The sequence below is a fragment of the Bicyclus anynana genome, chromosome 12 (genome assembly GCF_947172395.1).
Source record: "Bicyclus anynana chromosome 12, ilBicAnyn1.1, whole genome shotgun sequence".
NCBI classification, from domain to species: domain Eukaryota; kingdom Metazoa; phylum Arthropoda; class Insecta; order Lepidoptera; family Nymphalidae; genus Bicyclus; species Bicyclus anynana.
Window position 1 is genome coordinate 2,979,078 of NC_069094.1, and position 17,149 is coordinate 2,996,226.

Consider the following 17,149-nt stretch of genomic DNA (forward strand, 5'->3'; position numbering starts at 1 on the left):
GGTTTGCAGGAAACCGCTGAATGCTGGTGGCTCGAGACCGTTATGCTTGAAGGTCCATGCAAGAGGCCTATGGAGGACGTCCATCGGCTGATAATGATGATGATGAATATTAGATGACCAATTATATTACGCAATAATACGAAATTTAGAATAAGTAGGTAATTATGTCGCGGCAAAGCTTTGGCTTTGAAAAAAAATATTATTAATATTTTTTTTTATATTATGTTATAAATGATTATAAAAAACTTAAATGTGTTTCTGTTTCACAACCTTAATTAATGCAGAATAATGGGAAAAATGCATCATACTTCAGTACCTATTTTAATGATTTTTATAGTTGCCCACGTGAGTTTCGGTTTCAGTTTCGGTTCGCCAGAGACTGACTTAACGTGAAAGTAAGTGAATTAGCCTGCAGGTGAGGTCGTAGTCAAAGGCTAACTTGTCATTGTATAAAAATAAACAGAGTGTCCAAACTGAAAATAAAAAAAAACAAAAAACAGAAGAACCAATTTTTTGTATATTTGTAAAATTGTTAATATGAAGGTAGATGTTTCTAATTTACCATAAATGTACAAACAGTTACACTTGACGTTAAAAGTGTTTGTTTACTGAGCTTACTTGATAAAAAAATTGTAATTTTTAACCGAGAAGAAGGTTTGTTTTTATCTAAATTACTACTATAAGGTACCTTACCTTACATCCCTAAGTTCCTCGTAAAAGTCGAAAATGTCCAAATGACCATAATTTAACTTAATTTATTTAAAATACAGGACACCAAAATTTTAAATTCAGGACCAAGACGGACGGAAAAAAGGCACTTATGAGATAATAAATATGTTAATTAAATAATTAATCAAATTATCCTTAATATGGGCATCCTTATTATTATCAATGAAGTTTGAATTTCATAATAAATAGGCAATTCGTCGTTACAGGAAAATATCAATCGTATATAAAGTGTGGGAACAATTTAGGGCATTACTTGTAGTTAGTTTCTTCGTACAAACAACATGTCTGGAAAATATAATTATTTGACTAATAGTGATTTTGTTGTTATTATTTTAACGGTGAGTTAATTGTACTTTATTTTATTCACGCAGTGGTTTTTGAAACGAGTTAATATTCCAATATTAATATATTTTTATGAATTTTTGAGTGAAATTTTAAAAATATTTTAATTACTAACTTTTAGTAAACTCTATTCAATTACTAACGGACCGCGTGGCAATCGATGTTAACTTTCAACCCCTATTTAATTCCCTTCTATTTATATTTTCATATGTTGTAGATATATTTATAATAAATAGTCCACTAATAATTTTACAAAAATATAACTCAAAACATGACCGATTAATATTTAAAAAACTTCAACCCTTTAGGGATAAGATTTTGAAAAATCTTGAATTACATTATTTTTAGTATTTTTCTGGTAGTACATATACCAAATTTTACATAATATGTAACTTGAAAAATTAAGGACTTTCCATACAAACTTTCGACCCCTGTTTCACTCACTTCTGATTTAATTTTCGCAACAATAAGTATCTTTTAACCTCTTTTGTATTATGTTTTCAAATTGTGCCAAATTTTATTTGAATTCATTCAGTAGTTTCAGTGTGATATCCGGTCAACAAAAATACGTACAAACAGACCAAAAATAATTAAATATACCTACTTATATATATTTGGCTTTTCTATAAGCCCTCAACCTATAATTTTCAAAATATAAATAAATAAATATATTAATAAAATACATAAAATAATAAAATGTACAAAATAGGACCTGTTACAGTTTTATTATAAGTTTAATAGTATACATATTATCGGCCTTATTAAATAATAATATACCTACAGTGCACAAATGATACGTTAGGTATAAAAAATTAAAAAAAAGCTGCGTCTTTATTGTTTTTTTCATTTATTTTCAGATCATGTTCCAATTCCTACGTGTCAATGCATTTATACTTCCGCGAATAAGTGGTACGTAAAGTCAAAAATCATTTTCAAGTTTAGTCATTTATTTCAGGGCGACACCCTAGGTAGATAGATCATCGGCGCGTCACTAAAACTAAATCGTTAAATTGAACCTCAGACCAATTACTTTCTACAGGACCTGCCTCGCTAGTGGTTACCCCTCTGTCAAAACTATGTGATCATGATCTAACGTGTTCGTACAAACTGCGTCTATAGTTACACGTATAATTACACGTATTGTATTACGATTTAAAATTTGCAGCTGTGTCACATGTGGACACAGGATATATTAATTAGTCTTAAATATTTTCAATTAAGTTGGTGAATTTTAGTGCGATACAAGTCCAATAATTAGTCTTAGAATTCAAGAGTCAAATCATCCTTGTAAATATAATCATTTACTCCAACGCCGGCCCGAAGTAAATTTTAAAATGGATCGAGATCCAATTATGGCGCCTCTTCGTCAATAATAAATATCGTGAAATAAAACCACATTTTGTAATGACCAGCAGTTTCGCTTCTGTGTTGAATTTTACGAATCACACGTCAATTCAAAATAACTTCTCTTCTCGTGATACATAGTGCGTAAATATTCTTCAGAGTAAATTCTTAGAAATACATATAGTGTTCCAGTTTGCTATTTATTTATAATTACCTTAAGTTTGACGTATATCATGACATGTCCAGTGCATAACCGATCGTACAGTATACGTAAGGTGACGTAAGCACGAAGTCTTTGAACATGCTAAGCCCTCATTCATACGAGAGGTTTTTAACGGACATTAAAATATAGTATGAAGTTAAATAAAGTTCCATTTAGTCTAAAATTGAAAATGCAACACTGCTCGAAAAAAAGCGTTGTGATTTAAAAACGTCGTATGAACATATACTTCCTTGGGAATACATTTGTTCAAGAAAGAAAGAAAGAAAGAAAGAAGAAAGAAATATCTTTCTTTTTAAGTAGTGCCATTTGAACGCTTTTTTAACAGTGTGTGGTTAGGAATCTATTTTTAAAATATATTTTTTTTTAATTTATCGCATAGATAATAATACTTAAATACACTAATAATATTAGAAAGAGGAAATTATAAAGAGGAAAAGAGGTAATTTTAAATGTAAAACGAATAAATTCAAAAACTACTGGACCGATTTGAAAAATTCTTTCACCAATAAAAAGCTACGTTATTAGAGAATAACATAGACTATATTTTATCCCCGTAGTCTCACGAGAATACGCAGGCGAAACCGCGAGGTTCTGCTAGATGAATAAATAAAAATTATCCTTCGTCACCGTTTATTACAATATTGTTATTTTTGTATTGTTGAATAGATTATTGATATTTTTAGAGTGATAACTTCAGGATGGTAAACCGCTTCGTAACATAACGCGTTACGGCGCCACTTTTTATGGCATCCCTGTCTCTCACGCATATAGCTGTCGCCTCACTTCTGTCAAGCGTCTCGAGACTTTTTTTTTGATTAGGTATTGTTTACTGTTCTAGAATCCAAGCCTCTGTTACTCTTGAGCGACAACAAGTACTCAGTGGCGCCTCCTTTGATTCCTGATGATTGCAAAGAAGCTTATATATGCGACCACGTGGGAAATTATCCGTCTGAACTTGCCGCTAATATACTGGCTAGGGTGAGTAGTTTAATCTTATTTTGTAATAGCAGATCCCCTGTGATTTCATCCGTATAGTTCCTATTCCCGTAGGAATTCGAGGACAAAAAAATCATTTGTTACTCGCTGATAATGTAGCTTTCCGATGGTGAAACAATTTTAAAAACAGGTCCGTTAGTTTCGGAGCCAAATCATTTGCATACTGCGACTACGGTACCCTAAAAAATAAAAAGCTCAAAAATATAAACTTTCATTAAGTAGTTATTTTTTCTGTACAAGTAATATTGTAATAATAATAAATCATTATTTAATAATATTATATTACCGTTTTTTTTTATTCTTTTTTTTTATTCTTTACAAGTTAGCCCTTGACTACAATCTCACCTGATGGTAAGTGATGATGCAGTCTAAGATGGAAGCGGACTAACTTGTTAGGAGAAGGATGAAAAACCACACCACTTTCGGTTTCTTTGGTACGTCTTTTGCCGGTAACTAACCACGGCCGAAGCCTCCCACCAGCCAGACTTGGACAAATTAAGAAAATCTCAATCTGCCCAGCCGGGGATCGAACCCAGGACCTCCGTTTTGTAAATCCACCGCGCATACCACTGCGCCACGGAGGCCGTCAAAACCGTTTTCGTCATTTACCTACACAATTTTATTATTTAAGAATATTATTATTTTTATATATATTTTTTTAAATTATGATTTTAGAATACAAAATATTAAACAAACTTTATAAATATAATAGACCACCAGTTGCGAGTCTTTTTTTCCTAGTAGTCATACTTAAAAAATCCAATACACCGTGCGTTCGTCACTGCGGCACAGTCGCGACTGTGTTCACCCTACGATCACCCCACGTTCGAGGTGCGTAGGTATAGCTCGCGTTTCGACCTCTAGTATGAAGTCCAACTACTGCTTGTCTATATTCTGTGCTGTGGCCTGTGGCGTAGTTTTTTAATTGGAGTTTTTCTTTTTCAGCTAATGTTGTTAAACATCACAAAATTTGCAAATGACCAATTAGACATAGGCAGACACGATGACTTGGGCGAGATCTCTGAACTGTGCGCGACAAATAAGGAAAGGGTAAGATTAAAAAATATCTTCTAATTCGAAGAATATAAGATAAATTCGAATTCTATACATTTATCCGAAATTTGAGATTTTACTTACACCATTTGTAACACCAAACGTTACCGCGGTATAACGGACTCCAGCGCCATCTAGAATCTATACTTATAATACGACTTCTGTACATTTTGTACATTAAAGATATTTTGAAATTTTTTGTTGGGGGGCATTATATAATCGATACTGAAGCTAAAAATATTTATTTTTCGATATTTTGTCTGTCTGTCTGTCCGTGTTTTTTGTTATTCGGGCGTCACGATGAAACTATTGAATGAATTCAAATGAAACTTGGCATGGTCTAAGACCATAATACGTAGAAGGTTATTGCAAAAATAAAATAAGAACGGGGTGAAATGGGGGTTGAAAGTTTGTATGGAACGTTCTTCATTTTTACAGTTTTTTAGTTTTAAAAATTTGTTCATAAATCATAAAAAAATACGAAATATGGGATTAAAAATTTTTAAAATTCAAAGTCTAAAGTGGTGAAATAGGGCTTGAAAGTTAAGAAAGACACGCGGACCAAGTCGCAAGCGTCCGCTAGTTATAATAATATATAAGATTCAGCCATTTGTTATCGAAAGTTTACGAGATCAACCTATCTATCAATCGAAAAAGTCATCCCCAGCTTTTGTAGAAATAGAATTAATGTTTAACTTCGCTAGACCATGGCTCGAGGCCGAACAGTTAATAACAATAACTATATAGTCCCAAAGTAAGCGTACGTAGCTACCTATAGCCTGCATTATTAGTATTATTTTATTTGATTTTATCACCTACCTTAGTACCCATAGATACATTCTATTGAATTTATTCGACTCTTATATCTCTTTTTTACAGATCATGACGCCACTAGCTGCAAAAGATTACAACAACGAGTGGCATTTTATCCTAAACATGCCGCGATATCCAAGCTTTCAAAGCTTTAGAATTCATGAGTGTCGGTGAGTACCTGATCTGTTAACACGTCCACAGTCTAAAGCCGGATTTATATTTGTCTGACGTGTCGTGTCGAGACGCATCAGAACAGAATACAGTCAGATACAGTCTGCATCCATACCACTATCAGACAGTGCAAGGGCTTATATCAGGCCTTAATTAAGAAAATCACTGCACACAGAGGTCGCTCGTCGTTCTCGTCAAAAATGTATTCTAGTACTGTCATCATAACTTGTCATTGAATAAATTTTATTTCATTTTACCTAAAGGCGTGTAGTACATGTATAGTCGGAATTATTTAAATTACTTTATATGAAAACATTACATTTAAGAAATTAAATATCACGTGTCTCAATCGGTGAAAGAAAACATCGTGAGGAAACCTGCATACCAGAGATTTTTTTTAATTCTCTGCGTGTGTGAAGTCTGCCAATCCGCATTGGGCCAGCGTTGTGGACTATTGGCCTTACCCATCTCATTCTGAGAGGAGACTCGAGCTCAGTAGTAGCCGAATATGGGTTGATGACGCATATGAAACATAAAAAGTTTTTTTTTAGTTGAAAAAATTCAGTTCGGCTCATAAAAGTGGACTCGTCAACACCTTGAAGTTATGGGAAATACACCCGAGCATCGTGTAAAATCCCTCCAACAAAAAAAAATCAAAATATCTTCAATATATAGAATTTGATCTCATAAAGATTTATAATATAATAATCATAGGAACATTTTATTGTTACAGGAAGGAGGAAAAGGTTTCTTGCTTCGCCGCTCACGTAGCCAGCAATGACTTCAGCGGCCTGAATTGTGAACAAGTGTATACCAAAAGAAAAATGGTTTACATGCATCTAGGGAAGAACATTCTTACAATTGATGATTTTACTGTGCCAAGCTGTTGTAATTGCTTTTTAGAACCCAGTTGAATAGGGGTATAGGTGCCTAGAAATAATAAGATTATTGATAATTATTAAGGGCAACTTGAAAATTCTCGGAAAAAAAAATAAAAAATGGTAAATTAATCTAACCAATTGCTTTTGTCTCCAACCGGCCAGTTTGGAATAAAATGATGCAACTGGTTGATTAAGAATTACTGATGTAAAGGGCGAGAAAATAAATAAAAAATGAAAAAAATGTACATGGAAAAAAATAGCGTAGAAAGTAAATAAATAGATATTTAAGGAACTAATTGTTAGACTTAAGACACTTAAGTTTACCATTAAGGTAGTGATCCAGCAGTCCAACGGTTATTTATTTAGTAATGATCTATTACAAAAAATTTGCAAAGCAAATTAAAATGTAATAAATAATGTAGCTATAGTTTTAGTATCGCTACATCGCTACATCGCTACATCGCTAGTCGCTCCTGCTACATCGCTACACTAAACTCTGTGTTAATGTCAATAGATGGCGCTTCTTTTAAATTTACTATTTTGTATACCACCGATATTATTTGTTTTTAATTTATAAGGAGTACTTTTAAGTAACATAATAATTATTAAAAAATACATATATATTTATATGACCTTCGTGACCTTGGAAATTGTAAATACTGTAGTGTAATCTTTTACAATCATTTAAAAATTACATGCAATAAAACATTATTTTTTTAATACAGTTTTTTTTTTTATTATACTTAAGTATATCATTCGACGTCTTTCACGTAAAACTAAAGCTTGGGCCTTTTTTTATTGTTTTACGATTTATTTTTATAGCCATCCCCCTTTTAGCTTTGCTTATAATGTATACCCATTAAAAGTTACCGCTGATGTTTTTTTTTTTTTATTTTGACTTTCTGGGGGTGACTTAGAAGTTAGAATTATATAGGGAATATTAAACTACCCCATTTTCTGAAAATTTTCATCATAAGTTTTCATCGAAAATTAGAAGTATTGAGGCCATAAGAAGCTATTTTGACAATTTTTACGATGGTGTATGTCTGTCTGTATGAGTGTGTGACATTTCGAAAATAATTTAAAACCGCTTCTTAAAAAAAATTAAGTTTGAAAGTTTAATAACTTTCAAATGGTTGTATTGATCGATTCTAAAAACAAATAAGCTTTCGTTCGTTTTCGAAAAAAATCAGTTAGAACTGTCACTGTTGATTTGTACTAAAAGTACTTTATGATAATATATTATAATGATTTTGCAAATAAATGTTTCTGATTCTAAAAGTACAAACTAAAATTTATTCTATGTGACCGGTTTTAAAATCTATTTTCTTTTACTATTCTCGATCGATACGAGAAAATCGAATATATATTATCTCCAAGAAAAATGAAACACGCGACAATGATATAATAGTATTGATGTCAGCTATCGCCTTGTAAAGTATTTATACTAATATTATAAAGCTGAAGAGTTGGTTTGTTTGTTTGATTGAACGCGCTTATCTCAGGAACTACTGGTCCGATTTGAAAAAATCTTTCAGTGTTAGATAGCCCATTTATCGAGGAAGGCTATATGCTATATTTTATCCCTGTGTTCCTACGGGAACCGTGAAACCGCGCCGCATCTACTAGTGTCGTAATATTTACGAGACAACCTGTAGGTATATAAGATAAAGATAAAGATAAATATACTTTATTTGCACACCACAAAGACAAAAACAAGTGAAACAAAATACAAATTAGGAAGAGATCAGCATACAAAAGGCGGCCTTATCGCTAAGTAGCGATTTCTTCCTGGGAACTTTCGGTTTAGGAAAACTTAAGGACATCAGCAGGTGGCGTAAAACAAAAATAACCATAGTATTAGTAATACACATACATACAAATAATTTACATCCTAATACATAAACAATATTACACAAATACCTACAATAATGAATAAAATACATATAAAAAAACATACATACAGCCGAACGTAGAGCCTCCTCTTTTTTGGAAGTCGGTTAAATATACTAATAAATACATTATATTGAAGAGAAATAATATATACAGATCGTCTTTACTGCACCAGATAATGAGTCTTTACGGCATTTTTTAAAATGTCCAGTGTCTTTGATATAGCTAGGTATATTTTGCTTAATATTGTACACATTCTGTTACTATGCATTTTATATACTAAGTAGGTATATAAAACGCATAGTAACTATCACAGCAAATACTAATGACCTATTATAGGAGACGGGAATTCCTTATTAACTTACAACTATTATTTTTAAACTAGTAATATGAATATCTATTAATTATTTATAGGAATAACTGTGGTAACCCATGGGAGCATAAGCAAGAGATAAATATAAAAAACCTACATGAAAATACCCACTTAATTTATTTAAGTATTTAATAACATTATAATTACAGCAGCTTCACAATCTATGAAGTAGGTTACCTACCTTCTTAGTGTTGCCAGGTTTCCGGATAACGCCGGACATAGTTAGGCTTTTCTTTTCCGTGTCCGGCCGAAATAAACCGTGTCCGTCTTGTCCGGCTTTTGTTAGGCTTTACATTTCGCAAACGAGCGAACGACGAATGTGTCATCATCACCTTACCTTATCCCACTTAAGTGGGGTCGGAAAAATATGTCAATCTTTTCCATTCGTCTCTATTACTCATCAACTCACCATTCACTCCTTTTACACACATGTCCTCTTTCACACAATTCAACTATCTCTTCTTTGGCCTTCCTCTCCTCTTATGTCCTTTCACTTGCACATTCAACGACGAATGTGCGTAGGAACAAAATTTACGGTAATTTTATTTATTTTTATTTATTTTATTAGGAAAATCAACGGCTTAATACATTAAGTTCGTGCTTATAACTATGTACATTATTAGAGTAAGTGAATGCTTAGCTACTTATAGATTCTCACAACGTTCACAATTTTTAGTATATTATATAATGTAGTCATTATATGTAGTCGTTTCCAATTATTCTGTTACAATATAGTATAAGATTTTAAGTATTTACAATAAAATAAAAAACAATTATAAGCTAATTTACATAATTAATAATTAATTTAGAGGTAAACTACATTACTTAGACATATTACTTATTTATTTAGAGGTAATCATGATGATGATTTTGAATGATTGATTTTACATGAAAACAAATTTGTTGGACCTATTAATGTAGTACTGATGTATACAAAATCCTCAATAATGTAGACTGTCCGGCCTTTTTACCCAAATATCAGGCCAAACTGAATGGATTGTCCGGCTTTTAATTTCGGCGACCTGGCAACCCTATACCTACTTCATAGTAAGCTGTTGTGAAGCTGCTACCTACTCTGCGTATGACGTTAGTTTAAAATAATAATGCGGTTAATTAGATAAACTTAATAATTATTTAGGAGCTTGTATTCGCACCAGTCGGAGGAAAACTATGGGTGCGTCACGTGGTTTCACCTTGGTATTGCAATTTGTAAGTTATAATATATTTTAATAACTATTTAAACTAATATTATAAATAGGTAAAGTTAGTTGTATTGTAAGATACATCTGGATCTACGGAAACGATTTTGAATATTCTTTTACCACTAAAAGCCACGTTGTTTGTGAGTGTCATAGGCTATATTTTATCCCCATATCACGGGAACAGGAACTTCGTGAGTCGTGTGAAACTGCGTGACATCGCTTGGTTATTTAGTTGCTGTGGTCTGCCATTTACTACATTCCATTTCCATAGTTAAAGTTATCTGGATAAAACCTGCTGCTAAGAGAACTTTGTGGTTTTACCCGCATAGTTCCCACTCCCGTGGAAATAGTGGGATAAATAGCTTAATTTAATCGCTGATAATGTAGCTTTTGATGGATGGGAGCTAATCTAAATGCTAAGCTAAAGCAAATGGACTCCCATCAATCAAAACAATCAAAATCTATCCATCAATCAAAATTTTGATTGATTTTGATAACAAACAAATTAGGTTACGAAAAAATCAATGGAATACACAACAATTCTTAATCCGAACTAGAGATTTTCATACAAAATTTTTACATTATTCACTTTGTAAATTCAATAAATGTGGTCCACAGTTACTTTTATAGAATTGTATCTAAAATCAGCTCTAAAATGTGAAATCTTATTTACAGGTGTTTATATTGCTGACGACAAATTCAAATGGTGCGTAGAATCATAACTACTGGTTTTTAGAAGTTTCAATATGAAAAGTGTATGAAAAATCAAACATACCTTTGAAAGATTTAGTTAAAGAAAAGGTCTGACCATCGATATAGTATAAATAGGTTTCTTTAGTAAGCTAGGGGTATGAATATATTAACTTTAAACAGTTAAAAAAAACTAAAAAAACACGCTTTTATCACGCACTAAAATTTACAAATATTGGATTTAAGTTACGTGACCATTTTTTTTGTATTTCTGACAGCAAAATCTTTCATTTCATATCCATATACAGGGGGTGGATTTCAAACAGCCAGTCCGCCATATTGGATTTGTAGTGACGTTTCTTAGCTAGTCATGTATTGTCATCAGAACTCAGAGCGTGTGCAAAATTTCATCCTAATCGAAGACCGGGGAGTGGGTCAAATTAAGATTCCAAGATTTTCTTACATACATAGTTTACAAGTGAAGCTTATATAAAGCGTGTAAATAGAATATTTATATTTGCAGCGAGAGCGGATCGGTGTGATGAATTTGGAATCTGTGACCACGTTGACAACTACCCTAAGGAGATAGTACAAGGACTAATTCATGAGGTACGAGCACAGAAAACATATGTACAAGTACGAGTTACATGTTTAAATCCTAGTATTTAATGAAACAAAAATAACTAGGTATTATAATACTTAGCCCAGTGGATATGACCTCTGCCTCCAATCCGGAGGGTGTGGGTTCGAATCCGGTCCGGGGCATACACCTCCTACTTTTCAGTTGTGTGCATTTTAAGAAATTAAATATCACGTATCTCAAACGGTGAAGGAAAACACCGTGAGGAAACCTGCATGCCAGAGAATTTTTTAATTCTCTGCGTGTGTGAAGTCTGCCAATCCGCATTGGGCCAGTGTGGTGGACTATTGGCCTAACCCCTCTCATTCTGAGAGGAGACTCGAGCTCAGCAGTGAGCCGCATATGGGTTGATAACGAACGAACGAAAATACTTATACGAAATGCTTCATGATCATGTAACATTGAAATGTTTGACAAGGCAAATTAGTCTAGCAAAGGCCTTATAGGACCTCTCGTATAAGCGAGGCATGGGCTGGCTTTGGCTGACGTTGTGGCGATGATCCAGTTTGTGACGAAACTAAAGAGTGTAATAGTATATGGGAAGACGAAACCCAGCTGAGATGAGTTTTCGATGTGTGTATTGTCTATTATTTTTTATATTATCTATGATTTCCACTGAAGCGGAGTAGGCGGGGTTCAAGTAAACTGATGCAAAGTAATACCATGTGTGGGCTATGTGAAACAGCTACCGAACTGACGTCTGCCGTTTGCGCTGCAAGATCGTGAGATTACTTGATGGTTGGCTGACTCAATATAAACACACGCCTAGTGTTCAGATGAGACTTTAAGTTTGGTGCGAGCTATACCTAAGTGAATTTTGTATTATTTTCAGCTCAAAAGCAAAAACACTCCGGTCAGTTACGACGTAGAAGACGTACGTATAAGCAGTAGATTCGACGACTTCAGAGGAGAGCTCTGTGTATCCAGAAATGAGGTAACTTGTAGTCTTTTGGGGGTCCACAAACGGTAACCGACCCCCGACGTAAAAAGAGGAGTGTTATAAGTTTGACGTGTCTGTCTGTCAGTTTGTCTGTGGCACCATAGCTCTCTAACGGTTGAAGCGATTTTAATTTGTTTTTTTTTATGAAAAGTGAATTATGGGCGACTTTTCTTGGAAATGTTTGATGAAAATCGGTTTAGCCGTTTAAAAGTTGTAGGGGTGGAAAGTGGAGAAGAATAACCGATTGTTTGCAAATATAGTCGAGTGGGGTCTTAAATGAAAGCGGACAAACGAATTTCATACACTACTGAGCCCAGGTTTGATGAATAAACCGTTAGGATGTCCAAATTAGTTAATTTTTCATTATAATAATAGTAGTTTTAAACTGGTTTAAGTTCAGTTTGATTGACAATTGCATAATCAAGGTATTAACATAAGGGAAAGTACCTACTTATAAAAAGCATGGTTTCAACAAAAACATACATCATCACGAATCATCATTATGATGATGATGATGATTCGTTAGTCATTAATGAGCCTAATTAGAAGGCTCAAAGTCACACAGCGGGCACTGGAGCGAGTTATGCTTGGAGTTTCTCTGCGTGATCGAATCAGAAATAAGGAGGTAGGTACACAGATGAGTCAAACTCACTGCCATAACTCAGCAAGTCGCGAAGCTGAAGTGGCAATGGGCAGGCCACATAGTAGGAAGAGCCGATGGACGTTGAGGTCTCAAAGTGCTGGAATGGCGACCGCCCACTAAGTGGACAGAGTCTAGTGGACTACGCAGGTGACCCCAGGGCGTAGGCTAGTAGGTAGTGTGATAAAGGTTGAAGGAGGGAAAGGATTCCTAGATTTCCTACATTTATTAAAAATAATAGTAAACCCGGTTTCATCCGCGTAGTTCCCATTACAGTGGGAATACGGTGATAAAATACATATGCTACTCACTGATAATGTAGCTACTCATTAGTTATAGAATTTTTAAAATACTCCAGTAATTTGTGATGGGAAAATTATATTTTACTTAGTAATGAAATTAATTAATATTAAAGTAGATGTTTCCTGTTTCCAGGTAGTAGCTCCAGAAAAAGCGAGGGACACCAATGGAATAGATCGTATTATTTTAAATGACAAGAATGACCCTTTGCAAAAATTTTACATTGGAACTTGCATGTAAGTGTGAAAAAACGTTCGTTTTTGGTGTGGAAAATCGTGGTCGGAGTATCTATACTAATATTATAAATGCTAAAGTAAGTCTGTCTGTCTGTTACCTTTTCACGCCTAAACCGCTTAACCGATTTAAACGAAATTTGGTATAGAGATAAAGTGCTTCTTGGAGCAGAAGGTATGATGTAAGCGCGACGGATATACAAGACGGAGGTCCTGGGTTCGATCCCCGGCTGGGCCGATTGAGGTTTTCTTTATTGATCCAGGTCTGGCTCGTGAGAGGGTGGGCCGTGGCTGACGTACCGCCAAGCGATTTAGTGTTCCGGTACGATGTCGTGTAGAAACCGAAAGGGGTGTGGATTTTCATCCTCCTTCTAACAAGTTAGTCCGCTTCCATCTTAGATTGCATCCTCACTTACCATCACGTGAGTTTGCAAAGGCTAAAGTAAAGAATAAAAAAAAATAAAATCACCCACGACACCCGATCAGTCTCTCCTACAGTGTTGTTGAAAACGCATCGGGAACACTACAAGCATCAACAACTCGAGCTTATCTCCAATGGGTGACAGATTCCCCGTACCCATCACCCGGACAGAGACGTATAAAACGGATGCGCCAGGTGGGCCGTGCCCACCCTATAATGCTCCAGTGCCCACCCTAGAATTCTGGGCTACTGGTTTAAAATTCTATGATGGACGGCAAAATACAAAATATACAAAGAAAAATTAATACAATCAGTAGACCCGTTTCAGAGGCCAGCATCCACAAACATTGTAATCGTCTATATTGAGTGTCGACTCTGCTCAGCGGCATGTCAAGCCAGGCCCACCCTAGGAAACAATAGGGATGATGACAGTTTTTTAAATTGTATATAAATTAAGAGTATACTAATAGCAAAGCAATTTTGTAAAAGTAACAGGGTATCTGCGATCATTACTTTCGGAGCTACAGGGATTTGAACTGTCAGATTTAGTGACGTCGTTGGCTCGCTGATCGTTAGGTTTGTATGGGCGTTCAAACAAAATTACTAATATCTTTGTTATTTGTGCGTTTATGTTTATAGTTCATTTATTTAAAAAATGTCACATTTAATGTAAGGAAGCTAAAACTGTATGAATTTTCATCTAATTACGATAAAAGATTTTTAATAGATATTGAAATTTTATTATCTCATTTATTTTTCAAATACCCAGACAATAGTTGCTTTTTATGTATAAATTATTTAACATAGATCTTATTTACCCGAATGTATCCTAAAAATCAATATATTCAAACCTAGTCATCATCCCCATTCTAGATACGCCAATGCACCCGGAGATCCACACCACATACCCTAAACCATTTGTCAACTTGTGACGACCTCAAGGTAGGCCACGAGTCAAATTGAGTGCATTGACTCAATATGAAATCGTCTTGTATATTTTCTTTATAGTGTCCTATTATTCTTTACAAGTTTTTTTTTATTGTACTTTACAAGTTATCCCTTGAATCTCACCTGATGGTAAGTAAGGGCAATCTAAGATGGAAGCGGGCTAACATACCCCTATCGGTTTCTAAATGACATCGTACCGGAACGCTAACTCACTTGGCGGTACGTCTTTGCCGATAGGATGATAACTAGCCACGGCCTAAGCCTCCCACCAGCCAGACCTGAACCAATTAGCCAAACAAAATAAGTTCCTCTATTTTTTTTAAGGGAATGCGACGGATGCTATGAAAGTCTATTACTTTTTCTGTCTACGTGAAATCCCTACAAATAATAATATTATCTTTTTTTAGCACTACAAACTCAGGCTGTCACAAAGCACTGGAGTTCCTGCCGAATTACAAAGGCGTCTGTGTCCAGAAGACCGCATTGCGAGAGATGTATTACCTGAATGAGAAAAATCAAACTTCAATAACATATTTTCCAGTACCCACTTGTTGTTCCTGTATGTTACAACGTTATAATTAATCAAAAAAAAAAAAAATCAAAAAAACATTTATTTCAAGTAGGCTCAGTTTACAAGCACTTTTGACACGTCAGTTGACTATTTGTAAAGATTCTACCACCGGTTCGGAAGGCAGGTCCTGCTGAGAAGATACCGGCAAGAAACTCAACAGTTGCTCTTTTGAATAAGCGACAATATGACCCTATTGGTACAGCTAGAGTCAACACCTAGATATCATGGGTTCGAACTTTGATACCCGCCACAACACTGTCACTATTCACTCCTAACACAACTTTCTGTATACAGTCCTTTTTATGAAAGAAGTCCCCCAGACGCGGCGCTAATGTCTTAGGGTTCATTTACACGAGCGGCAACTGCTACCGATGCCGACGACCGCAGTCGACTGCAGTCATCGACGTCTTGGTCTCGCAGTCAGCTAGTAAAAATAAGTAAGTAAAAATAGTAGAAGCTGCCTCTCGTGTAAATTAACACTTAATGGTATGCTTAATGGCGCTCATTGTCATTAGAAAATGGCGGTTTTATTGACGTAAATGTAAGGCGTTGTCAATATTAGTTCAGGCTTATCCGCGGGACTTCTTTCATTAAAAGTGCTCTAGTTGGAGGCGTACAGGAATATTGGCCTTAATTAAAAACACATAACATTCCTTTTGAAATAATTGTCAATAAAAATGTTTGATTGCGATTCGACTTGTTTTATTACTCAACTGGCCGACCCCATGCCATTTCAAAAGTATGCAGGTTTTCTCACGATGTTTTCCTTCACCGATTGAGACATGTGATATTTAATTTCAAAGTTGGAGGTGCATGCCCCGGACCGGATTCGAACTCACACCTTCCGGAATCGGAGGCAGAGGTCTTATCCACTGGGCTATCACGGATCACGGATTTAATGAATACTGAAGCCAAAAATATATTTTTTGTCTGGCTGTCTGTCTGTGTTTTTTGTTGAACGGGCGTCACGCTGAAACTAGTGAATAAATTTATGTAGCTATAAATATAACTACTTACATGGAACACTTTTTGTATAAATCGATGTTAGTGAGCTAATTATGTCTATAGTCAGATCGGGTAGGTATTTTAAACAATGTAAATAAACAAAAACATATGATTCAGGGGTGCTCAACATTTTACTAAAGCATTATTCACGAATATTGTCATGAAATAAAACTTCCTTTGATAGACATTTTTTTTTATATTTTATGTTCCTATAAACTGTTATTTATCGAACAGATAATGTTTCACTTATATTTAGGGTTCCGTGGTCAATAAAGAACCCTTATAGTTTTGTTTTTTTATTTTGTATAAGCAAGCACCGCTTAGCTGTACGCTAGATTGTAAGCTATGAGGCAGCCTTTGGTAGAACGCGCTTGCCTAGAAGATGCCTATTCACTCTTGACTTGAAGATACCCATACCCATGTCCGTCTGTCCTTCTATCTGTAACTCAATTACTAATAGAAAACTGTAGCTTGACTATGAAAATTATGTACGCGATTATAGGCGTAAATTAAAAACTTGACAAGTAGTTTTTACTCGTTTTCTCGTAGTGTGGGTTATTGTTAGATATACGTTTTTATGTAGAATTTGATGAGTTTGTTAAGACACTACTTTTCAATTTAGGCCTCTATTTGTAAAATATTAAGATTTAAAGTGCTAATTTAATTTCGTACTAAACTAAATAAAATTAAAAACAGTAAACGAACAACAAATAACAATAATAAACAATAACAACGAAACGA

At 34.5% G+C, this 17,149-nt stretch overlaps 2 protein-coding genes across 3 annotated transcripts; both read left to right on the top strand.

Annotated features, from left to right (window-relative positions):
- The first annotated feature begins 881 nt into the window (after positions 1-881).
- On the top strand, positions 882-7,263 carry LOC112043507 (uncharacterized). Its single transcript, XM_024078973.2, has 6 exons — positions 882-1,067; positions 1,929-1,980; positions 3,477-3,616; positions 4,580-4,684; positions 5,567-5,670; positions 6,405-7,263. The coding sequence occupies exons 1-6, from the start codon at positions 1,011-1,013 to the stop codon at positions 6,583-6,585; spliced, it is 639 nt and encodes a 212-aa protein (XP_023934741.2). The 5' UTR covers positions 882-1,010; the 3' UTR covers positions 6,586-7,263.
- A 2,643-nt stretch (positions 7,264-9,906) lies between these two features.
- On the top strand, positions 9,907-16,094 carry LOC112043453 (protein spaetzle). Of its 2 annotated transcripts, none has more exons than XM_052884746.1 (6): positions 9,907-10,027; positions 10,696-10,726; positions 11,234-11,346; positions 12,183-12,284; positions 13,366-13,466; positions 15,240-16,094. In XM_052884746.1, exons 1-6 carry the CDS (start codon positions 9,989-9,991, stop codon positions 15,412-15,414), a joined length of 561 nt encoding a protein of 186 aa, XP_052740706.1. In that variant the 5' UTR covers positions 9,907-9,988; the 3' UTR covers positions 15,415-16,094. The 2 variants fall into 2 exon arrangements, with proteins under 2 accessions (XP_052740706.1, XP_052740707.1); XM_052884747.1 differs by having other exon boundaries at positions 11,234-11,319.
- Positions 16,095-17,149: the final 1,055 nt, after the last annotated feature.

Coding starts and splice junctions, on each gene's coding strand:
- LOC112043453 (XM_052884746.1), top strand. CDS start 9,989: ATGGGTGCGTCACGTGGTTTCACCTTGGTATTGCAATTT. Junction 10,028..10,695: donor TCACCTTGGTATTGCAATTT/GTAAGTTATAAT, acceptor TCTTATTTACAG/GTGTTTATATTGCTGACGAC. Junction 12,285..13,365: donor TCTGTGTATCCAGAAATGAG/GTAACTTGTAGT, acceptor TCCTGTTTCCAG/GTAGTAGCTCCAGAAAAAGC.
- LOC112043507 (XM_024078973.2), top strand. CDS start 1,011: ATGTCTGGAAAATATAATTATTTGACTAATAGTGATTTTGTTGTTATT. Junction 1,068..1,928: donor TTGTTGTTATTATTTTAACG/GTGAGTTAATTG, acceptor ATTTATTTTCAG/ATCATGTTCCAATTCCTACG. Junction 3,617..4,579: donor CCGCTAATATACTGGCTAGG/GTGAGTAGTTTA, acceptor TTTCTTTTTCAG/CTAATGTTGTTAAACATCAC.